Raw genomic sequence first — 26646 nt, forward strand, 5'->3', positions numbered from 1 at the left:
TTCGCTGAACACCATCTTATAGTAATTATCGTCCACGGAATAATAATTAAACATTTTCTAAGAAAAGCATCCGAGCAAGGCTTCGGGATCAGAAATAAACGCTGGTTTAACCCTGATCCACTAAGTCGACCACGTGGTCAGCATATAGCGTTACATCGTAGAATAGTGCATTATCGGTACGAACTCGACAAGGGTATCGCTTGGCAAACCGCACGAGAGTGCCTCTGCTGGGACTTGAACGAAAAAACTTCGCTTCCTTGTGTCCCCGTTTTGCGGGGAACAACGTTACCGATTAAATAACGGCCACGAATTAAACTCTCGTCGTGCCGCGCACGGACAAAGAACCGTAATGTCAATTAATACGGTAAAACGCGATTGTCCTTGCAAGAGCGTGGCCGTAGCAACGGCGACGTAAACGAATGAAAGGTACCTGGACCGTTTGTGCGCGAAACCGTGAACGAGCTCGGCGTTTCTTGGAACGAACTGTAGCGCAATGTGGGCGTTGCTGATCGTCTCGTGACAAGACACGAGGAACGAATTCGTTGGACACGTACGAAACCGTTACGGTAACGAACGACTTGGAATGTCACCTATAAAATTGAACCTTCTGACCATTTCGATGGAAACGGTGAGTATGATCGTTTCGATGGAACCGCGGTGACGAAGATGTTGCGCGGAATACGATCGTATCCTTGCGAAGTAAACTGTTCATGTTGGAATGAATGCAACAATGATTCTAAGAGTGGTAGATGTTGATAGAGAATTGTCGATGTCAGTTTTAAGGATTGTTTCCATATTGGTGCGGAAGGGTCGTCAACGGTTTGGCTATTTTTCTTTTGGCTTTTTCTGTTCAGTTCCAAGTCGAGAGTCACGAAGACCACATGACACTGTCGTCGTTCACGTCAAGGCATATTACGCATATTATACTTGTATATTATACTTGATACGATACGTATATTATACTTTTTTGTTTGGACTTTGTATTCTCATATGTACAAAAACTATACTACTGGATACGCGAGATCCCTGCATGTTATAATAAACTACGTCTTATAATCTGAACTTTACAACAGTCTACGAAAGCGTTTACGAAAGACGAAATACTTATCGACGCGTAAATACTTATCGAATCGAATCCATTTGTCGCGGTCGTTACGAAGGCGGTGTATATTGGTCGTTTGATTGGCCAGTTAAGGCATTTTCGCTGGTACTCGAAACGGAGCATCTAAAATCGATGACCTAGGATTTGTGGTACTCGATACGGAGGATCTAAAATCGATGATCTAGGATTCGTGACACACGATGCAGAGTATCTAAAACCGATGACTTAAGATTTGTGACACTCGATAATGAGCATCTAGAATCGATGACCTAGGATTTGTGGTACTCGATACGGAGGATCTAAAACCGATGACCTAGGATGCGTGACACTCAATAAGGAGTATCTAAAACCAATGACCTACGATTTGTGACACTCGATAAGGAGGATCTAAAACCAATGACCTACGATTTGTGACACTCGAAGCGGAGGATCTAAAACCAATGACCTAGGATTTGTGACACTCGATACGGAGCATGTAAAACCAATGATTTAAGATTTGTGACACTCGATACGGATGATTCAAATTATGCAACGCTCAATGTAGACGACCTAGGATCGATGACCTAACATTTGTGACGCTCAACGTGTACGATTCGAATTATTCGACACGCGATACAGACGACCTGGGACCGATGAACCAAGATTGGCGAGATTCGATACAGATGATTCGAATTATACGATACTCGATACAGACGACCCGGGGCACTCGAGATGCAATACAGTGTCGGACGCCTACGACTCGAAACGGATAGTTTCGGTCCTGTGGTTTCTAACGCGGACGATTGTGCAGTACTCGCAGTACCTGAGATAGACAACCGTGGATTTATGGTACTCGATATAGGTGACCTAGTGGAGTTAACTCGGGCAACATAGCCGCCGGATAATCGAGCGAAATCACGCTCAACGACTAGAATAATAAGAAGTTCGACGAGAGAAGTAACGTGCAGGATTTTTCTATACCTACAAAAGAGTAACGTGAAGGACTTTTTGCAATTGCTTACAAATATTTAAAAAGCGTAACGAGAAAATTGTTGGGTTTTTTAGTTTTTTCGACCGACCGCCGAAAACAAAAACTCGTCGTGAAAGTGATTAATCGCTCAATTGCCGCGCTCAAGTTAGCTCGCCTAACATGGTCACCGGGTAAACAATCCAAACCGTGTTCAAAATAAAACGAACAGAGTACAGTACCAAACGTGGAGCGGTAATTTTCCAATATTTTCTCCTTTAAATGTTCCAAACGCGCAACAAGAATATACATATATCGTTTCTGCAAAAAAATGCAGAACACGATTGTCGGTTAAACAAAAAGTAGAATCGTGTTTGAAATAAAATAAGTGGAGGAAGGTACAAAATTTGGAATGGAAAATTTCAAATATTTTCTCGTTACTGTTTCTAAATATTTAAAAAGTGCAAGAAGAATGTATGCATCGTTTCTGCAACGTTTGAAATAAAATAAACCAAGGAAAATTGAAAATTTGAAGGGAGAAGTTTCAAACAATAGATTGTACTTATTATTACTGTTTAAATTAATACTGTAATAATTATTACACTATTGTAAAATTAATGATACTGATAAATTATTACTGTTCAATTTATCGAACGATAAAACTTATCGATCAACTTAGTACATACTTGGTTGTACATACTCGAGCAACCTAGTACACACTTGGTTGTACAAACTCAAACAACCTAGTACATACTTGGTTGCACATACTCAAACAACCTAGTACATACTTGGTTGTACATACTCGAGCAATCTAGTACATACGGTGTTTCGCTCCACATATATTCTATCCGTTATTAAATGTTCGAAGAACGAAACAAGAGTACACCATTTCGCGCGCATTCTGCAACAAAATGCTGGAGCGGTACAAGCACGGCCTTATAAGAACCAAGCGAGACACGAAGTGCGATCGGAGTGAAAGTGAAATTGAAGTCCCCCGCGCGACACTTTAGCCCCGAGTACCCGCGGGCTTATGAACCGGAGTCGTAAACTCTTACGGTCACGATCATTTTCATCGGTTTCGTTCTATTCGAACATTATTTGCGTAACGTGCGCTCGTGACTAAATTAACGTAATTACGTTACGCGGATCGAAGACTCGATTGATTCGATCAATGAAGAATCGTCGTACGGAATGGGCGAATGTTCAACGTTATCGTCCTTGACCCACATTTTCGATCGTGCTTTCGCCGACTTCGATCCGACCGAGCCGAAATCCGCCACGCGATGCCACCTAAAATCGCGTAAACACCAACACTCTCTCGCGAGAACCCGTTTCGAGTTCCATCCGTGCGAGTTCTCTGTATCGAACTCGACTCTGACGTTTACGCGATGTTCGAACCTCTTTCTCGTCAAATTCGTCCCATTTCTATCCCTTCGAATTTACTTCGAGAACAAACTATTAGTCACATTTTCGCAAACGAATTCAACGCGAACCAAAGTATCTCAATTTCCTCTGGAACGATTTTCTTCGAAGAAGGACGAGTTCTCTTCTCGTCGAATTCAATCCTGACGAGCGTACAATGTTTGAATCGCTTTTCTCTCCCCATTCGAAAAATATAACACCGTATTCGAAACAAGATCATTTTCATATCTTCGTAAATAAATTCCAATTCCGAGTGAAATATTCCAAATGGATACATTTCCTTTAGAGTAAATCGTGAGATTGGGAGTTCGTCCAATCGGGTAATTTTATAATTTGAAATTAACATTTTCGACGTTAATCGTTTCGCTGAAACAGATCTCGGTTGTAAAACCTCGTTAAAAGTATTCCCAGTCGGGTTCCTGCGACTTCTAAGATCGATCCTGGTATCGAGTACGATTGCCTCTTCTGCCCTGAGAACCTTTCGTCTCGTTCCGCGGTCAATGACTGAACGTTGGCGCGAAATTTCAAACTTTTTTCAAAGAACGGAATCGTTCGGTGTTTCGCGAGAAGGACTATCGCGACGAGCATCGTCGTTCCTTCGAAACGTTTCCGCGACGATAACCGAGCGAATGGTCCCCGATTCGAATTAATCGCACACGAAACGACATCATCCGTTGATAAAGAAACACCCACGTTCGTACGCCGGTGTGCTTACATAACGGGGAGGACTACTCCTTATCGATTTATCTCGAAAGGAAGATCGTTCCACATACCCAGATCCACAGTTGCCGCGTTGCGAACGAAAGTAACCGTACATATTCATGAGATTACGACAAAGGGGGTCCGTCGTGTAGAACGTCTACGTTCCACGGTGATTTCATCCGTTACGACTTCGATCCTTTCTGCCGGGACACACGATAAGGAACACGTTTTCGCGCGGTAGTTCTCAACAACCGACATCCATGTATCAACATAGATTAAGGAGAATAGGTGAATGATTCAGAGTTCGTACCCCGATGCATTGGGTCGGTGCTATTTTCAACGCGTTGATATCCTTGGAGGAACGTTATTCCCACGTTTGGGCAACATTAAGTTACGGAGTTAATTTCGTAAAGGTTATTTACATGGAATCGATATTACGATTCGTGTATTTCGTGTATACGTGTATTTCGTGTATTTCGTGTATACGTGTATTATTTCGTGTATACGTGTATTATTTCGTGTATACGTGTATTATTTCGTGTATACGTGTATTATTTCGTGTATACGTGTAAGTATTATTTCGTGTATACGTGTATTATTTCGTGTATACGTGTATTCTTTTGTGTATACATATATTTCGATTTTTACCGTGTATCTCGGATCGAACGCGATGTATCGGTTTATTCGGAAAGTCATTACGTTTTTCAAAATGGAGAATATATAATTTAATAAAAAAATCGTGTTTCATTTTCACCGAAAAAAACGAAATGACTTTCCAAACGGCCCGATAGTACAATTATCGACAACGTTTTTAATTCGAAGAAATCTCGGAAAGAATTATCAATAAAACATCCAATTTCCGAGTTTATGATGTAAAATTCAATTCAACTGGCGAACAAAATTGAAATTGTACAACAATCGCGAATAGATTGTACGTTTTATACTCGTTGGAAACACCAATAGTTGAATTCAAATACCCCGTAGGAAGTTAAAGGTACGAACCGTTGAAACACCGTGGAAAGTTAAATAATAAATACTGGGCGTTGAAATTATTTTACACGCGTGGTCTCGTAACTGTGAACTTACGACCGGGGATACTTTTATGTGGTGAATATACCCCGTAGGTTGTCGAAAGTGCGCGCAGACTTTTAAAACGTAGAAGGAAATTGGATAATAAATATTTCGCGTTGAAATTTTACGTGATTTTTTCACTTAATAAAAATATCATATCAAATCTTTATGTTTAACGAATATTTTCAACGTTATTTCCCATGGACAGTGAATATTTAGAAAAAGTTACTATTTTAAATAATAAATATTTCGCGTGGAAATTTTACGTGATTTTTTCACTTAATAAAAATATCATATCAAACTCTTGTGTTTAACGAATATTTCCAACGTTATTTCCCATGGACAGTGAATATATAGGAAGAGTTACTATATTAAATAATAAATATTTCGCGTTGAAATTTTACGCGATTTTTTCATTTCATAAAAATATCATATCAAACCCTTGTGTTTAACGAATATTTCCAACGTTATTTCCCATATAGAATGAATCTTTAGAAAAAGTTACTATTTTAAATAATAAATATCGCGTTGAAATTTTACGTGATTTTTTCACTTAATAAAAATATCATATTATTACGTTTAACGAATATTTCCAACGTTATTTCCCACATACAATGAATCTTTAGAAAAAGTTACTATTTTAAATAATAAATATTTCGCGTTGAAATTTTACGAAATTTTATCACTTAATAAAAATATCATATCAAACCCTTGTGTTTAACGAATATTTCCAACGTTATTTCCCATGGACAGTGAATATTTAGAAAAAGTTACCATTTTAAATAATAAATATTTCGCGTTGAAATTTTACGAAATTTTATCACTTAATAAAAATATCATATCAAACCCTTGTGTTTAACGAATATTTCCAACGTTATTTCCCATGGAAAATGAATATTAAGAAAAAAGTTACTATTCGTCGACAAACGTGTTTCGTTCTCGACACGGTATTTCGCGTGTATAACGCGACAGTGTTCCGCAATGTCCATCGGTGTAAACAGTCAAGACGTTCAAGCTTCCGAATTAGTAAAACGGAAGTGGAACGGGTTCCACTTTCGCCGTTCTCCGTTAAGCGCAGGAAAGTGGCTTGTCACCTCGATTAGAAAAAAGGTTCATGGGCGTACCGACAGGTGAAGTTCACAGAATGCACGCAGAGTCGATACTCGCGCGACGCGTAACTATTCTCCATCGTATTTCAAGGATATGCCCGTCGAAAGTGAAATTTTATCGCTCGAACGACCATTACGTTCGTAACGACGTCTCCATTGTCCGCGTGGTTCGATTCTCCCCGTTTCTTCGCGACGACTACTCCCGTTTCGTGAAATAGAGAAAGTCTCGTTAAATTTAACCCAACGTTCGTAAATAAACGCGTTGTTTCGGTGGAATGAATCGATGGTGCGGCAAGTGATACCCGAACGGTTGCGTAACGAGCGTTATGCATTTAACGCGGGGGAACCGTGTTTGTAAGGTAAACGGGTTTGTCGGTTATTTGCAATGGTGAATTCTCACGAATTCGTTTCGCGAACTCATTGTGTAGATGAGTTTACCAAAACGAGAACTCGAATTAGAAGTTTACCAAACGTCGATATTACGGATTGTAAATATTGACCGTGATTATATTTTCGTAAAATCGATGCATCGAACGGTTACTTACCGTATAACGATAATTGTCTTACTAGATGACAAAACGACGTTTCAGTCGCGAATAAAGATCGATCCAGATAACGGTTCATTCGAGTAACGTACGCGCACAACGATAAATATTCATTCGTTGTGTAAACGATAGAACTAACGCGAGTGTGTACGTGCGCGGTATGTACGTTTCTTTTGAATGCGTGAGATATGTGTTCGATGATTCGTGTGTTATTTTTGCGACGTGTAAACGTTCTACCTACTCTGCGCGTCAAATATCGCATATTAAACGCTATGTACGAAGACGACACGCGTGCCGTACGTACTGGCGCACAAATACCAAAGAAATGTCACGCAGGCACAGCAGAAAAATCACACATATGCGTACTATAAATAGACACACGACAGTATGCGTTACAAAAGATTGTTGTATCGTTAACATTAAAGATCGATTCACACCGTCCGTACCTTGAAACACTTTTCGAAGGAACCGCCGTGGCGCGAGAGTAGACACCGCGATCGACAGTATAAATATATTATCTTCTCGCGAAATGAAATATTGATTTTGGAAGATTTTTTAAATTAAAAAATCATTGTTCAGCTTCGAACTGAATTAATATCGGTGATAAGTTTCACGAGGATAAAGGAACCGTTTGACGAAAAGTGAATGGGAAAAAGTTCGTGGGTTGAAGTAAAATAGTGGTTGAAAATTCTAAACTAACGACATTAGAATCGAGAAACTTTGTGGAGAAAGGACCTATAGATTCGTATATCAAAATAATGATCGAAAATTCTAAACGATTGACACTACTATCGGGGAGATTTCCATGAAAAAAAGGAACTATAAATCGATCATTAGAAACCACAATTTATTCTCGATTTTTCAAAAATTACCAAACGATATTCTTACGACCAACTCGATAAACAATGCAAATCGATATACTATTTATACACTCCTGCAAATTAAATTAGTATTATTGATAATCGTCGTTCTCGAGGAAGACCACCACGAAGAAACAGTTTAACGAAACGTGTCCTCGATTACGAAAAACGAGAATTTCTTCCCAACCTTTCGCGAATTATTAAACAATATTTCGTCGATTAACAACCGATTGCTCAACGAATGGCTCGTATCGCGTTCGATACACTCTTTCACCCGCGCGAGATTATTAGAAATCCGTTCCAGTGTTTCGAGCGTCGTCACGTGAGAACCCACCCTAATTAACGATAAAAGTAAATCTCGCGTGTGAACCACCACGAGTTCGTGGCGCAGCTAACCGCGCGACGTCACCACGGATTTTCGCGAGGATTTTCAACTCGTGGTCGTTTTCATCGTACCTTTTCGCTGGATCCAACCGACGAGGATACAGGAGCGACGTAGAAACCCAATAGAGGTAAAACCCTGGAGAATGAAACACCGCGCGTTCGATGCGTTTCCGTGCACGCGCGATAATAACGCGACGAATAGCCGCGTCATGTGAAATCACCATTGAAATGACAATCGGCTACGCGATGGACGGTGCGATTCAGTTGTCGCTGCTACAAGGAGCGCGGTATACGTGACGCAGAAGTCAATGGAGAAGAATTATTTAAGTAGCGTCGTGTGGCTGGGACTTGAAAGGGGTCTTGCTCGTCGGATTGGACACCGGAAGCGGTGCCACGGTGAAACACGATCCCGGACGAAATCTTCTTTTTCGTCTACCCGACGCGATTTAAATGCCCCGATTGTGACGTAACGTGACGTTATCCTGTCGTCACGGTGGTTGAAAATTCAGAACGGTTGATACTACGATCGAGGAGCTTTTCGGGATTAAAACGGAGCTGTAGGTTTGTGGGTTAAGGTAGAATAGTGGTTGAAAATTCTAAAGTAACGACATTAGAATCGAGAGGCTTTGGAGAGAAAGGATCTATAGATTTGTATATTAAAGTAATGATCGAAAATTCTAAACGGTTGGCAGTACCATCGAGGAGATTTTCATGAAGAAAAGGAGGTATAAGTTCGTGGGTTAAAGTAAAATAGTGGTTGAAAATTCTAAAGTAACGACATTAGAATCGAGAGGCTTTGGAGAGAAAGGATCTATAGATTTGTATATCAAAGTAACGATTGAAAATTCCAAATGGTGTATTGGTGGTCGACAATACGATCGAGGAGATTTCCATGAAGAAAAGGAGCTAGAAGTTCGTGGGTTAAAGTAAAATAGTGGTTGAAAATTCTAAACTAACGATATTAGAATCGAGAGGCTTTGGAGAGAGAGAATAATGGTTGAATATTCTAAACTAACGACATTAGAATTGAGAGGCTTTGAAGAGAAAGGATCTATAGATTCGTATATCAAAGTAATGATCGAAAATTCTAAACGGTTGATACTACCATCGAGGAGATTTTCATGAAGAAAAGGAGCTGTAAGTTCATGGGTTAAAGTAAAATAGTGGTTGAAAATTCTAAACTAACGACATTAGAATCGAGAAACTTTGTAGAGAAAGGACCTGTAGATTCGTATATCAAAGTAATGATCGAAAATTCTAAACGGTTGATACTACCATCGAGGAGATTTCCATGAAAAAAAGGAACTATAAGTTCGTGGGTTAAAGTAAAATAGTGGTTGAAAATTCTAAACTAACGACATTAGAATCGAGAGATAGGATCTACAGATTCGTATATCAAACTAACGATTGAAAATTCCAAACGGTTGACACTACGATCGAGGAGATTTCCATGAAAAAAAGGAACTATAAATTCGTGGGTTAAAGTAAAATAGTGGTTGAAAATTCTAAACTAACGACATTAGAATCAAGAGGCTTTGTAGAGAAAGGATCTATAGTTTCGTATATCAAAGTAATGATCGAAAATTCCAAACGACTGACACAATGATTGAAAAGCTTTCTGAAAAGAGGAGCTACGAGTTTATGAATTTTTCTTCGATAAATCGTCATCGATTAATATCTCGAACGAGCAGTTTTTCGTATTTAAGAACGATACTTTACAATTCATGGAAACATCAAAGTTTCTCGATTCACCATTTCATCTTATGGGCCCCTTATCCAGTAAACTTTTCAATTTCACCTCTAGCATTTTCCCCAAAGTCTGTCAATTATTATATATACATAAACAGTGCGTCCAATGTTAGTCTATAAATGCGAATTGCTCCTTAAACGGAATGATGCAATTTTTAATGCATCGTCGAATGCAGCTGGTGATCGATGCCGAAAGATTTACCAACACTACCCGCGTTGGTATCGATACGAAACTTTTCAAATGTGCGTTATCCACACGGATAAATTATCTCACACGAATGACCATCCGGATCTCCCGATCTCACGCCACTGGATTTCTTTTTCTGGAGTTATGTAAAGGAAAAGTTCATACTCGTGTAACCGACAACCGGAGATGATAAATTCCCCAGTGTCGATAAAATGACACGCAACGCGATAAAGCCAATTGGCTGCCAAAGATCCGTGCTAATTTTCAACAAAAATTACAAAAATACTCGGTACATTTCGTTCGCGATTAATGAAACGCGATAGCCCTTTCGAATTCGTTTTAAATCACCTCGGATAGTTATACGCGCGAAATTGACTAAAAAAAGAAACTGTAAACTATTCGTGGCGTTAAGAAAATAATCGACTCGAAAAGTAGCGTGAATCGCATCTTCCTCGAAGAACATCGAAGAACGGTGCTCCCTTTCCAGTGACCCAGCAAATATGTAAATCGTTCGTTGCGCGTAATTATCGGCTTTCTCGAACCTCTACCACTTTTCTCTACCTCGCGTAGATTTACCGATCTAGACACCGGCTGGTTCGCGTGATTTAGCAAAATTAGGCTCGCCGGTGAATCCGCAAGTTCGCGTGCGAGTCTCGTAGGTCTGATGTTGAATTTTCCATCGATGCGGCCGAAAGTTCACCGAGAAACCGAGCCAAAGGCAGAGAAAGAGGAGACGTGTACAATAAACGATTGTCACGGTTATTCGTCGTGCACTTTAACGACGTCCATTATGTTTCAGCCGACACAGTTCCTCGCGAGTATTTTTAAAACGGTTACAGAAGAGATTCAAAAAGGAACGCGTCCCGACTTGTATCCGAGTTTCGTACACCGAATTGTCGAACTTTTCTCCGGCAAGAAGTAAATGGAGCAATCGATTTTGACGCGGTGTTGCGAATCGCATGCTACTTTCTAAGATCGTGTTTCAATTTTTCAGAACACGAGTTGATTCGAGGCGTGAACGATCAGGAGCGACGCTCGTATATTGACGCGGTAATAATTGCAACAAGGATACAAAATGGAATTCAAACGTTATCGGGTTCGAACGTCTCGAGTGACTCCGAGACTTGGCTGTTGGTGCTCGAGTTTAAGTACGTTGCATCGCGAAGTGAGTAGCAAAGATTCTCCATAGTATTTTCGGAAAGATTGTTTTATTCTCTGTTGTTATATTTATTTACATCGAAACTGAGAAGTAAAAGTTCGAAGACTACGGTAACTTCGACAAGTTCGAGGTCATACGAGTATTAGAATTTTTTTAAATTTAAATAAACAGTATTATTCGAAACTGCTCGAAAAATGTAAACGAAGGCAATAGATACGATATTGAATCAGTGTGTATGGACAGATTTAAGTACGACGTTGATTTTGAAAATAAAAGTAAGAGTTTGGTACGCTTAGTAAGCAAATTTGCAATATCGAGCTTCAGGACAGTAATTTTAATTCTACGTAGCATCCAAAAATAGAAGATTGCATATTTTATGTGCGACAGTGGCTTTGGTAGAAATGTCGAACACAAAGGACGTGGATGATGATTCGAACGTTTTGTATATTTTAACTATAATTTACCGAGGATAGTCCTGGAGTATACGTTGCGTCAATATTTCAGTATTATCTCACGATTAAGTTACCTAAGTGCACTTTACTTCGAAACGAATCGAGTTCGCTGTTAATCTATTCCACGAAACAAACGAAGGGTTAGAACGATACTGTAGGGGAAACCTTTAGGATGTGCACAGCCAGGAAGGTTATAGTTAGTACAGTTACCATTCAAAATGATACTCAATTGTCCACTTTAATATCAAACTATCCACAATAACAGTGAAGTACCGGGATCTACAACCTGAGAAGTAGCGTCAGCCGAACCCTGGATCGTTCATCGTTATCAACTGCCACGAGTTGGTGCCGCGATTGTAAACGAAACGAGCCCTCTTAAATATATTGGTAACCCAAATGGAGGAAACAATTGGTAATTAAGATTGAGTGACGCAACCACAGGAAAACGACAAACCGAAACAAACGTTACATTATCATACAATAACATTGGAGATCGTTTCTCGTATATCCGAACGAAATAAGAATTGCAGAAAGTATCCACTTTCCGACGGTAACAGCTTGCAACGTTACATGTCCTAGTTTTCAGGGATCTGCGTGCCTGAATCTCGATGCAAATAAGTACTTTCGATCCGAAAGCAGAGAAGTTCCTGTTTCCTTGGAAAGGTGTGTTTCAATTTGAACTCCCCGGATACCGTATTACTACCAACGTCACCGATAAATACTTGACCGACGTGAATGCTAAATTAGATACACCGAAGGTTGATCAGAATTCTTGAAATGATTTTGCTACTGGTCATGACCACTTCTTACCGCATAAACTAATGACTAATATAGCATTACCAATTGGGGAAACGCAATTTATGAACGAAAAAAAAATGAATATCTCGGCGCGAACTCATTTTTCATAGTCGATTGCGGCATTTTTCTTCTATTTCACCAAGTGAAACTACAATCCGTTGTATCTCTGTTGGTGTTTCCTCTCTTATACTCTCTTATATCTCTGTTGGTGTTTCTTCTCTTATACTCTTTTATATCTCTGTTGGTGTTTCTCATATTATATTCTTTTACATACCCATTGGTACGTTATAATACATTCTCTTACATTACCGTTGTTAATCCTATTATAATCTCTTATATCTCTGTTGGTGTCCATTACACTCTAACATTATCGTTGATGTTCATTCTATTATATTCCTTCGTATCTCTATTGATGTTTTTTCTACTATATTCTACTATATCTCTTATACTCTATTGATACATTATACTATATTCTTTTACATCACTATTGTCAATCCCATTATATTTATATCTTCGTTGATGTTCATTACACTCTAACATTACTGTTGATGTTCATTCTATTATATTCCTTCATATCTCTTATACTCCATTGGTACATATACTATATTCTCTTACATTACTGTTGTCAACCCCATTGTACTTATATCTTCGTTGGTGTCCATTACACTCTAGTGATGTCTTTTCTACCATATTCTACTATATCTCTTATACTCCATTGCTACATTATACCATATTCTCTTACATTACTGACGTTAATCCCATATTACTTGGCATCTTCCCATCTTCTTTGGCATCCACTGTACTCTGATGTTAATATTACCTAAAAAGTAACCCAACGAATCACCGCGCAACAACTTCGCGAGGCATAAATCCCCAAATTAATAATCCTCAGTGAAGGTCTCCTTCCGCGCGATGACCGTACAACTCGTCAAGTGTCTCGAATCCCGTTAGTGTCTCTTGCTCGCCGCTCGAGACACCAAATGCATCAATCTCATTGTTCCGCGGGTGCAGATTAAAGTGACGTGTTCGCGTCATTCCGTGCATTGCAAGCGTATGACGGATTTAGAAAGGGAGACACGCAATTCGCGAATAGAATCCCGCGGGCCTGTCCAACGTGGTCACGATCATTTTTGTTTGAAACGCTCCGCCACGTGTTATCGTAACGAGGACGGGATTACTAATCGTTGAAAATTTATAAGCGTTTACGCGCGCGAACGTTGCCCGTGCAACGACACGAGAGTTGCCATTATTCATCGGTGCGTTGACTCTATGCACGTGCACTTCGTCTCTTTCCAACGAAACGATTCCACCTCGGTAGACACTGCCCCATTGAACGCACTGCGTGATTCTACGGAGGAAAATATAACAATTTACTTAACATTTAATACGAGTTGTAAAACACAATGGAAACAGACGAAAGAAAACGAAGGAAGGGTTCCTCGATTATCAATTGCATTCGTCACTTTGCCTCTTTCGAACGATCCTATCTTTTTAGAGGTTCCATCAAGAACACACCATCTACGCGATACAATAATTTACGTAATGTTCTCGCGGACAAATTGCAAAGCGTAATAGAAAAAAAAGAACGAAATCGGAGCTCAAAAAGTTCTCCGATTACGCTATCAGTCGTTTGTCGATTTGCCTCTTTCGAACGAAACGATCATCTCCTTGCGAATACCGTTTCATCGAAGACACCGTGTGATTTTATCGAGAAGTGCAACCACACGACCGACGTCCTCGTGAAAAATTGGAAAATCGTGACGAAGAAAAGGAACAAAACGAGTCCAAGGATCGGTCCAGTTCATCGTTTCACCTCTTTTGAACGATCCTGCCTCTATGAGTATCGTCTCATCGGAGACATCGTCTGGGTGATTCTACCGAGTGGAATACGATAATTTATTCAATACTGTAATAAAGAAATTGCAAACCCTAACGAAGACATTGGAAAAAGTAAAAAAAAAGCAAAAATGATTCAATGCTCTAATGAAGAAATTGCAAACCGTAAGGAAGACGTTAGAAAAAGGAGAAAATGATTCACCGGGGGAGTTCCCCGATTGTCAGTCGCGTTTGTCGTTCAATAGCCGTTAAACGATCTCGTTTACATGGAGTACGTGACAAACGTACGAAACCGTTCCCCGAGCGTTGTATTTATAAACGCGGCGTGCGTGCACATTTTTTCCACGCGGAGAAGACTTTATCGATGCGCGATCGGCCACATTTCGCTCGTCCTTGAGTTTTCACGAGGGTTCCTTGTGTTCCGTTCTTGTCAGTATTTACACGTACTTGCTACGTGGATCGTTCGATGAACGCGTAGCCACAGATCACGAGGATCCTATTGGTATTATTTCGCGTCACCCCGTAACGAGTACTTTGACATTTTTACGATCAGTTTCGTCGACGGTGTATCGATTATCCGCTCGTCCTTGAAGCTTCGCGATGACCGATCGCTCGTTAACGCGTACAAAGTACTCGCGTCGTTCCATCGGCTCGACATTAAGATCGCGTTATTGTACCTTTTATCGGTGTCGTAATCCCGACAAATGGATATTAAAAATCCTCCCGTGGAATTACTGACGCTTTCGATCTAAATATTTAGATAGAACAATATTTATCAATACCTTGAACATACAGTCCCGTTCGATTTTTAGTCCTCGAATCCTAACTGTTCCGAGTGACTGACACTTGGAACATCCCAACGCGTGCGTTTTCGTATTGACAATTTACATAATGTTTCCGTATCGATTCCGTAATGAAGTAATCGACTCTCGATAACAGTAGGTCGTTTCGATCGGTTCTAATTCCGTTTAGTTAAATGAATAGAGTTAACGCAGCGTAAAACGTTCCGTGAATTGTTCCATCGGAACGAGTCGGTCTCCCTGGAACACTTTTGGCGGTAATCGAAACTGCATGCCTCGTGTCCATTACTCGTGCACGAATTACACGCGATAAGCCCCGAGGGTCAAGAAATCGGGATGGACTCACCCTACCGGATCACACAAGTTTATTCCACTTCCGTTAATCAACATTCCCCTCCGCATCGTAAAGGCTCCATTCCCCCCACGACACTAATTGTTATGGGTCACTGACTGAATGCTTGTTGCAAGACACCAGAAGATAACGCGCAGAGCTCCCAGCGTTGCCGTTCCCCAATCACCGCTGCACTTGTTGCAACTGCACACTTGTTGCACCAACTCTGTCCCGACCGAACAATCACCGATGTCTTCGTTAACGCCTCGTTCACGTACGCGCCTCTTACCAGTTTTTGTACACATCCGTCGCTCGGTTAGCGGCGATTAATTCGTTTAAAAAACGAATACGCGCGACGAACGATAACTGATTTATCGTAGACAGGAAAAGTATTAACATCGTCGCGAGACGATAAAGCAAACGATTAACGCATCAAAGCGGAGGATTTTTGCCGAGGAACGACTTCAATGGAGGAAAACGTTGATCGTTTCGACGAGGATCCCGCGATGGGAAAAACCGATATGTCGGTGCACGTGTTCTTATTGTGCGCAATCGTACAATTGTCGTGATTTCGTAAACGTACGTGCAATCGTACGATACGCACTGATCTAATAAACTCAGGGGAAACCGAAGTAAGGGATACACGCGTACGGAATGCGTAAGAAATATTTAAGATACGATGCAACTAACGAGACACTAATCTCTCTTGAAATTAATCGATCTTGAAATTAATTTCAGAATTTACCTCTTGGCAATTGTACTCACCGTTGAATCGACCGTGGAATTAATTTTAGAATTTATTTCTTAACAATTCTACTCGCCCGAAATAAGGATGCACGCCTATCGGAATTTTATCGTTGGATTAATCGCGAAATTAATTTCAGAATTTATTCCTCAACAATTGCACTCGCTCGAAATAAAGATGCACGTCTATCGGAATTTTATCATTGAATTAATCGTAAAGTTAATTTTAGAATTTATATTTCGACAATTGTACTCGCCTTTGGATCGACAACGGAATTAATTACAGGATTTATCTTCCAACAATTGTAACCGCGATGCGCGCGTTTAAATAAATAATCAAAATTTTGTACAAAATTGCCCGCGAAAGAAATTTGCGTAACGAAGTACAGTAGTTGTAGTGTTTTCTTTAAACCGAGCATTTGGAATAATATTGCTACCCGAGACACGAGAACACTCGAGCGCAACAGTTAAACGGTTGAAATAAAAATAGCGCGATATTGAGTATCAAAAACATGAAATCGTAATCGTAAAATGTAAAATGAGACGCGAAAGAGTCCAAGGTTGTGTTCCACGCGCGTTTCACCGAGGTTCAACGAAACTGAATTTCCCTTTCGTGGGTTTACGTATCTTCGCGCTAATCTCGATTCCGCGCAGGAGTCGAAAAGAAAAAGAAACGATCGGAAACGTTCAATGAAATTCCTCGCGGAGACGAACCGTGTTATGTTCATTTATACTCGACGGTTGAATAGTTTATACGCGTAACCTGCGAACGTTATTCGCGCGCGGAGATTACATTCGCAACGTGATCGGCGTTATCGTTGGTACGCTAACATTTCTGACGGATGAATACGCGAGATGTCGTTGACAGAGATCCCCGATAAACGTTTTGCAAACCGTGCAGCATTGCTCCTCCATTGCGAAATCTTCGCACGAACGGATTTATTCGAGTTCGAAGATACGTTCAAGCCGTGGAATTCGCGTCAAGTATCGAATAAACATTCTCCTCTGTATTTATTATCAGCACGTTAAGTAAACGTTAATCATTTTTAACCGGCTATACCTTTCGACGCGACTGTTCTGCCCGAATCTTTATCCAGTTTGTATTCTCCGTTACTTGAACGCGATATTTTAAAATAATTACGCACAGTTCCCACAAAAGCAGTTCCATTCGATCGATAATTTACCAATGGACGTTATTTTGCTATATTCCGATAAAAATGATTTTCCTCGAGGTTATCTAATAAACTCTTGAACGGAGATGCACCGATGTTACGGCAACCGTTTCCAAGAATTCTGTAATGTCGTAACGATCGCGCGAACTTTGTTCGAAGTAAACATCGTCGTTGAAGTTTTCCTTTCCAGAAGTTTCCGAACTTGCACGATCGTTCAATTTTTAAGTTACGATTAATCCGTCTTCGTTGTACTCGTGTATTTACAAAGTGGACGTCATCGTTCGTTTAGTTCCTCAATTGCCAATTGCGCTCGCGCTCCCAGCTTTCCCGAGAAGATGAAACACGAGAGTTTCATTTGCATCTGAAGCTTTTGCTCCGCGGATTCGTGGAATTGGTCCAAAGATCAAACGCCTTCTGGAATTTTTCACGTACAGCAATTTTTCGAACGCAGATTCACCAACGCACCGTTCACCAACGATCGAATGCATCTCGCGTCGCGAAGTTCGATGGAAATTTTTGGAGAAAAATTCTCAAGATTTTGGAAACGTCCGTACCCATCGATCAATCGTTGAATTGTCTTTACGAAGCGTGCACTAGCGACCCGTAGCCAACCGATACGCAAAGTGGAACTGGTTTATCGTATCCTGTCCCGTTTCGCGCGATGTTATACTTTGATGACGTAAAGAAAACGAGGAAAAATGATCGCTCGCAGTCACACGAAATGGGACTTTGCCAACAGGAAATATATTTAACGCTCGAGTCGTGTGAACGCGCATTCGTGTCAACGGTTCGTACATTTCGCCGTATTAATACGATTTTTTTTCTACCATTTACGGATTAACCAGTCGCGAATTTGCAACGCGTCGACAGCTACGTTGCAAATTATCCACGTATAAATGGATCGTATTCGATCGGTGTCGGGAACGTCGTAAAAGTTTCGGAATACGTTTTGAAATTTTATTAACATGTCAATTTATTATTTTTGAAGATACTTGGTGAATTTTACCGCGTCTTTATCGTATTCGAAAGATATCAAAATCACAAAGTGCACCTATTCTTTGTTCCACTGCGGTGCATCGAGCGGTACAGTCCCCTAGCAAGTTTTCGTATCTGAAATGCATTTAGTGCAGTGTCGTGTTTGCCATTGGTTTATTTCCGCACCGAAGTATCCTCGTTCGATATGAATTTCGTGCTTTAAGACGGTTGAGGTCGTTCACTCTGGGTGACGCACGAATGTAAATTAATTGCGAGACGCTGCACGGTCTTGGAAAGCAAACGTTCTTTTTATCCGGTGTGAACGAATTACGGATATTTGACAGTTGGAAATTAATACGTAAACAACGGATCGTGTATTCCAGTTCGCGAGCACGACGACGTTAATCACGCTCTATTAAAATGATAACTGGAGCACCCCGTTTATTAAATTACTCGTTCTAGCGGTTCGGTGCTTGTTCCACGCATTTCGATCCATTTTAAGTGTTCTAAAAATAAACTCGACCAAAAATATATATATGTGTGTATATATGTATACAGAAAGGAATAAAACGTGGAAATTTCAATTGGGTGCTAATTAGAATATCAATTTACCGAAATTCGCTCGTATAATTGCGTCCCGAGCATATCGCGAGAAAGAGAACAAATATATACCAACGTACATAGATCGTTTCATTAATAAAGGTATGTAGAACGGAAAATAAGCAAGATTAGAAAAAAAAAAGTTCGAATTACGTAGCAGTTTCATTAATATCGAAACGTCGCAGTAACTCTCTATTCGTTGTTTTACGTATTAACGAATTATATAAACGACAAATTAATTCCTTTACATTGTATCGAATCATTTATCTCGGTCTATAAAAATGTAAATTTCAATCAATCGGAATACTTTGTTTTTAAATATCGTACTCAATTGATATTCGGTGGAAAAATCATTTACGACATATAAGAATGTTTAAAAGAACTGGTGAAGTAGAAAAGCTATCCTACGGAACGATTAAACTATTCTCGATTCGGAGAATTTTTTTAACAAGAAAATTGTACATCGTGTTCGGTTTCAGAACTTGTTTTGAAGTAAAATACATTAATTAAAAAAAAAAAAGTTGTACATACGTTTTTTGCACACAAATAATTCAACGAATGCGCACCGATTAATTTATTGCGTCAATATTATCGAACGAATTACTGGATCCTTTTTGTTTAACAAGTTTCATCGAAAGCCCACGACGCAATATTGCAACAATCGATTGTGTGGATTCGGTGTTATCCGTAGCCAATGGACTATGATCCATTACCAACCTAACAATTTGTGTTTACACACGCCACGGTTGCACGAGTTATATACATGTGTCAATATTGAACGTAGTACCGTTTACACAAGTGATTGATAACGAGTCTGTAACATTTGTGTTATACGTTAGATACTTTACGCGATGGCTTTACTGCGACACAAAATAGTATACCACTCTATTAAATTAAAAGAATACGATTTACATTTACATCGTTTCATTTACGAACCATGTATTATACGATGTATTATATTACTCGTCGATAGCTATGGCGACTATTTATTCTCGACAAGAAATTTCTTTCGCTCGTATATTACGTTACTTCGACAGAGAATAATTTCGAAACCGAATAAAAGAAGAATACTTCCAATCGACCGAAGCAACGTTAACGAGGATTATAACACACGGTTCAGAATAATTAAAAAACCACCGGACCAACTATCTACGCTTCGAGATAGACCTCTATTTTTATTCATTTTTGTTCACCAACTCGGAGAAGTTTATCAGATACAAGATCTTGTATCAGATTTATTTATAATACTCTATGTATAGTTTACTTTGTCTCAAGAACGTAAAGATTCTTCAAGATAGAAAAGAATTTCCAATTTGACTCCTCACTTTTTCAAAAGTATTTCATCATTTTTCATTCTGTCGAGAAGACTTCTTATACAAGAGCAAGGTACCGACAAATTGCAAGGTTCGTTTACTAGAAACAAAAATATTATTCTCGATTTTCGATCCAACGTTGAACGACGAATCCTTGTTTCTTCCATGGTAAATCACCCAACACACTGTGCGAGTCGTACAAGAGGTTTATTAAGTACATCGACGCGTTAAATCATCACCGAACGCGTTTCAAATCGAGTGTTCCTTTCGTCCATGGTATTTAGTCCATTTCGTTGATTCGTCCGGCAAGCACTATCTCCTAATTGTTCTGTGCACCGCAATACGGAGAATAACAATCTGCATGCCCTCGATTCTCGAATCATCGTCCGCTTCCTTTGTCTCGGAACGAGTGAAACCAGATTTTTCAAATGCTGGCGAGGGTCCCGGTTATTATTTCTCGTCTTGTCGTTATTGTGCGCCAAGCGAAAGAGGAACATTTCTATTTCTTTTATATCCTCGGGAATCAGCCTGGCATTTACGGAGGCATTTTAAGTGTATCCTTAGAATCGTGCTGCATAAGAGCAGTCGGTTCCCGCGGATACTTGCATACGATAGATTCCAGCGCAGCTCGTTCCTTTGGCGAAGTTCTTGAAACAACGACGAAAAAAAAAAAAAAAAGAAAGAAAAATGGTACACTCTTCCAGGGCGTATTCGTTGATTTTTACCGTATCGACGTAATCGCATCGACACTCGTCTCGAGTTCGCTATCGAGTATTTTTCACACTGTAGAAACGACACTGGCGAAAAAAACGATTAACGTATTCGGAGAATTTGAATATTGAACGGAGGACATCGCTATTTCTGTAACCCGACTGCCCACGATTCGAAGGAAAAGTCTCGTTCGTTTAAACCGAACCTTTGGAATCTCCAGAACGAAGTAAAAACACGTGTCGGGTATGTAAAAGGATTCCTAATACGTTGGAAGTTTAACAAGAAACGAAGTCGAAACATTGCGAAAATAAATCCACCGATGTATTTTCTGTCAATTAACCGTCAATTTCGCCGTAACGATGACACGTCGCTCGTTGTGATAAGTGATAATTGTATATTATTATAATTATTTGCTCCTGTACTTTTACGTGTATTCTTACATTTTTTACACACGGATCTCGTAACCCGATTAACAATTATTTCACGTGCTTGAGAATCCCGAATAGAGTTTGAAACGCTTTAGAAGTTTTTTCTTAAGTTTCTTAGATTTCTTACACACGAATCGTGTAACCCGATTAACAATTATTTCACGTACTGGAAAATTCCAAATAGATGTCGAAAGGAGTCAGAAGTGTTCTTTCGCACCGATCTTGAAAATTTCGAATTTTTTAGTTCGATTTACATCTTTTCTCAAATTTCTTACACACGGATCTCACAACCCTATTAAAAATTATTTCACGTACTCGAGAATCCCGAACAGAGATTGAAACGCTTCAGAAGTTTTTTCTTAAATTTCTTACACACGAATCGTGTAACCCGATTAAAAATGATTTCACGTACTGGAAAATTCCGAATAGATGTCGAAACGAATCAAAACTGTTCTTTCTCACCTATTTCGAAAATTTCGAGTCCTCGTTTCGGTATCCACGACGGAAAAGCGAGCACTCAATCGTTCCACACGAGCGTAGATACCTCGTGCACGTGTGTTCTATTCGTCGTAGACTTTGCTTTTGGTACTTTCGTGCGCATAATTCGCGCGCCGTTTTTAGATTTTCGCAACGTCACCGTCTACCGCTGCTCTGCACCCGGCGGTTATTATTCAAAAAGAAAAAAAAGAAAAAAAAGAAAAAAAAGGAGAAAAACGCTGGCAAGGCTGAATGAATAATTCCTACCGCGAGGCTCGCGACATTTGCACAAACACGCCGCCTGTATCTGGCCTGTTGGGGCTCGATGAGCCGAGGGAATGCGTTGTTTCTCGCGAATCGTGGCTCGTGTTGCGCCACGAGTCTTAAGGGAAGAGCGTTTGAAGATGATCTCGTGCCGCATGAGAAACCAATCGCGAGGATCTCGCCGGGAGTCACGGTTTCATCGAGCAACGTACACGCTGCTCGTTTTGCAACACCCGCATAGTCTTTCGGAGTTCATCGTTTGCGAGGAGAACTCGTTCGCACGTGTTTCGACAGACTGTTTGCGCCTAACCGCCGGAATCGTTGTGTCAATTTGCTCGCCACTACCTGTACGTAAATTATATTTTCGTTTCAACGGTTATCGAATCGAAGGGTATTTATCGTCTGAACTTTAAAGGTTCTGGTAAACAACGCCGAGGCTAACGAGTGTCGTTGCTTAACCTTTCGGTACACGTGCAACGTACTGAGGCGGAGCACCGTTATCCATTTTCATCCCGGTTTCGGTTCGAATTTTCTTCATTTTATTCCGTAGCATGACAGAGACGGTATAGTCGTACCGTTGCTTCACCTTCAGATCCACTTTGTGATCGTCGATGCGATCTTTCGTCGCGAGAAATCGTCCCTAGGTAAATACGATCTCAAACCTCTCTCAAACTACCGGTCACGTACGGTAAACCATCGAGTATCGGTTGGACGGTATTGGTTTAGTTACTTTTCGGTTCTTTGACTGTTTACACTGTTTCGTCAGTGTCGTTATACTTTGCATTGTCTTTGCACGAGGTTGGTGTGCGTGGTCTCGCGAGTTTGCTCGTGAACTTGGTAATTGTTCTGCCTTTCTCCGCGCGTATTAAAGATGATTGAAGATTTATTGGAAATTGTTCGATAAGTTTGCAGCAAGGATATATTAAAATTGCGAATGAATTCGGGGAAGCTCTCGAGAGTGTACAAAGGTGAGACGAGTGCGAAGATAGTGCAGGAAGAAAGCATTAAAGTTACAAACGAATAAATTCGAAGATGCTCACGAGTGTACCTACAAAGATGAGATCAGTGGAAAGAAAGTATAGAATAAGAAAATATTCGAATTTTAAATTGTTTTCTAATCTGGAACGTCTAAATTTTACAATGTTTATACACGGTTTGTGCTTTCGGTATTGGAATTTTTTCTTGACGAAACTAATGGCATCGTTTGTCAAAAGGTACTGATATATTTTCCATCAAAGACGAATTTGCACGTTCACTTTTGTGCTGACACGAAGCACGTGACATTAACTGTTGCGCTACAAGTGACAGTATCATTTTGACGCTCGTCGTGAAATCACGATCGAGGGAAGAGCAAAGTCATCGGTGTTTGCAACATTTTACTCGATTTTTCTCGCGACCATTTTCTCTTTTCCACGTTGAAAAGAAAACCGAAGAAAGAAAGCGATTCGATACGATTTCGACTTCGATCGACATTTCTCCTGTCGTTTCATACGAGTATTCTGTATCGATAATAAAAGCGATTATCTCCCGGAAAATTGTTGCATAGATTTCAAATCGAAACCATTCGAGACAAATAACGTATCTATTTAAATAGCAAAGTTTTAAAATGGCGAAAGTGTAAAATATATTTTCAATTTCAATTTTGAAACGAAGAATGAGCACACTATTTCTCCACTGCGGAATTTTTTAATGTTATTAAAATATCATTTTTCATTGATAGTTTCGTTGTTTTAAAGAGATCGTTGAAATGTATTCACGGTATTATTATTTTGCGGTGCAATACCAATATTATTTCTCGTTGATATTTTCGTTGTATTAAAAAGATCGTTGAAAAGTATTCACGGTATTGTTATTTTGCAGTGCAATACTGGTATTATTTTTCATTGATACTTTCATTGTTTTAAAGAGATCGTTTCTAAGATATTCACGGTATTGTTATTTTGCGATGCAATACTGGTATTATTTTTCATTGAAACTTTCATTGTTTTAAAGAGATCGTTGAAATGTATTCACGGTATTGTTATTTTGCGGTGGAATACCGGTATTATTTTTCATTGATACTTTCGTTGTATTAAAAAGATCGTTGAAAAGTATTCACGGTATTGTTATTTTCCAGTGCAATACCAATATTATTTCTCGTTGATATTTTCGTAGTTTTAAACAGATCGTTTCTAATATATTCATGGTATTGTTATTTTGCGGTGCAATACCGGTATTACTTTTCATTGATATTTTCATTGTTTTAAAGAGGTCGTTGAAAAGTATTCACAGTATTGTTATTTTCCAGTGCAATACCGTGTACCACGTACAATTGCCGAGTACTCGAAACGATTACGATGTTTTCTGAAGTCCTAAGACCAACGCGAATGGCTTTGAGACATTAACCTCGAGTAATTTTTGCGTTGGGCAACGATTCTGCGGTTTATACTTGATTTGCTTGGGCGTAATAGCTGACGAGGCAAAGTGCGAATCGTCGAATCGCGGACGGGAAAGGAAAATACTATGCTCGAACGAAAACAGTTCGTCGATCGTTGCTTAACTTTTTCACCGCGAACTTCTTCTGCGTCATTTGTTTCGCGAATTTTTTCGAGCATCGAAATCCGTGCAATTATTCGAGCACGCAACTTTTACGTTCGTTTTACTCGCGCGACTTCGGAGATGCCATTTTCTTTTTGTAAAACGCAGATTAGTACAGGTAGTATGATATTCAGAGGGAGTACAATGTTCTACGCAACGAGAAAAAAAATTTTCTACGTAATTTATTTATCCGGCAAACGGAAAGATACTTCAGTGTACAAAAATGTACAAAATTCGAACGTGGATGCACAAAATCGAATTTAAAGCTACAAAAGGATAGAAAATATGAATCCTCTGCAATAAATATTAACACAATATGTAATTTACCACGTAGCGAGAAAAATTCAATTTTATAACAGTTGTACGTTCGATAACTTTTTTATCAAATTAAATTTTTCTCGTTTTTCTCAATAAAAGAAAACAAAATTGACGACATTTGAATTTCATCGTACAATGATACTTCTGATTGGAACGATTGACCGAATACATCGACCGTGTCTGCGATTTATTTGTACACTATAATTTAAGTATGCTTCAGAAAGAGCTTGTCTGAACTACAATCTCCCCTTGTTGGGTCGACAAATTGGTAAAAGTGTTCCAGTTCGATTATTTCCGCGTCTATGTTTGGTGCCGGTCAACTTTAACTAATATTGATCATCGATCGAAGACCTATAATTTAACGTGACCTCTAAGCACCATCGATTTGCCAACGACAAATGGAAGTGTTTGGATAGACGGACTATTCATCTTTGAACGATGATCTATCCAAATCATTAACTCTAGTCGGTTTATGAATTTCGACTTTTTTTATTTACAAATTTAAAATTACGTTTCTCGAGTACCGATCAATCCGATCGATCGCGTTTCGAATTTCACCAATTGTAAGTTTATATTATTTAAATTTTAAATTAATTCTATTAAAATTCTTCTCCTTTCTTTCGCGTATGTAAATTTTTTATTTCGTATTTAAATAATCGAGAATCGGTGAATCAATCTCGGTGTACATTAAAGTCTGAATAATTGACGACCTATTAATTGGCTATCTATCTCTTCAATTGGCTCCCGAATTGCACGTTTTGCTCCAAAACGTAAAATTAACTCTGCTTCCCGAGTATCGTTTCAATTCGGTCGGTTAAAATATCCAAAATTTACATCGATATTACTCACGATCAACTATATCAAATCTTAATTAATTCAATGAAAATCTCCTTTTTCCCCGAACCAGAACTTATATATATATATGAATAATCCAACAGAATCGAGGAATCAAGATCGGTATACGTAAGCGTCCCTATAATCGACGATCTATTAATTAGCTATCAGTCGTCTCCATCGGTCCATGAATCGCAATATTTCGCTCCGCGATGTAAAGTCAACTTTGTTTAAAAAATTCCGATATTACCCACACGTTCGACTGTATTGAATCGAAATCGATTCTATCGGGATCTTTCTCTCGCGTGAGCGAAAAATTTCGTTACGTATCGTACCGATCGAGAATCGGTGAATCGACAACGATATACGTAACCGTCCCGATAATCGACGATCTATTAATTATCTATCGTCTCGATCGACCCGTGTACTTTTTTTTACTACCGATAAACCGGAACCAATGTACCTACAAGCTCTGTTTATCCGGAGCTGTTGCCTCAGCGGTGAGAACAGTAGAATCGAACCGAACGAGAGTCCGTAAAAGCGCGATAGTGTTTCGAGTCTCTGGCGGCACGTTCCGCGTCAAAACACCAATAGATACGATAATTTCCACAGGTGTCCCTAGAACGTACATTGAGAACGGATATTTCTACGAGCCTGCTCGGTGCGTCCTGTTAAATCACGCGAACGTATTTATATCGTTATTTTACGATCTGAGTGTGGCTCGAAACGGTATTCATAGCCGACAATAACAATGTTTCACCGTAGACCGTGTAGAGAACA

At 39.6% G+C, this 26646-nt stretch overlaps 1 protein-coding gene and 1 long non-coding RNA gene across 8 annotated transcripts in view; one reads left to right on the forward strand and one right to left on the reverse strand.

Annotated features, from left to right (window-relative positions):
• Tsl (membrane-attack complex domain containing protein torso-like) overlaps nucleotides 1-26646 on the reverse strand; it is a 48948-nt gene that overhangs the window by 12928 nt on the left and 9374 nt on the right. The window contains exon 1 of one of the 7 annotated variants that reach the window (XM_076323247.1): nucleotides 17924-17947. The exons of 1 other annotated variant lie outside the window; for it this stretch is intronic. Coding sequence is in view for 1 of the 6 variants with exons in the window: in XM_076323243.1 (XP_076179358.1) it covers nucleotides 15469-15524 (56 nt within the window). In the remaining 5 variants the exon portion in view is untranslated. 5 more of the 7 variants (XM_076323246.1, XM_076323249.1, XM_076323248.1 and 2 more) reach the window with 5 other exon arrangements.
• LOC143152771 (uncharacterized) overlaps nucleotides 1-26646 on the forward strand; it is a 44817-nt gene that overhangs the window by 2363 nt on the left and 15808 nt on the right. Inside the window, exon 2 of the long non-coding RNA XR_012993637.1 lies at nucleotides 11072-11242. This is a non-coding gene — a long non-coding RNA (uncharacterized LOC143152771). The remainder of the gene's footprint in view (nucleotides 1-11071; nucleotides 11243-26646) is intronic.

This window comes from Ptiloglossa arizonensis, chromosome 11 (genome assembly GCF_051014685.1).
Source record: "Ptiloglossa arizonensis isolate GNS036 chromosome 11, iyPtiAriz1_principal, whole genome shotgun sequence".
NCBI classification, from domain to species: Eukaryota; Metazoa; Arthropoda; class Insecta; order Hymenoptera; family Colletidae; genus Ptiloglossa; species Ptiloglossa arizonensis.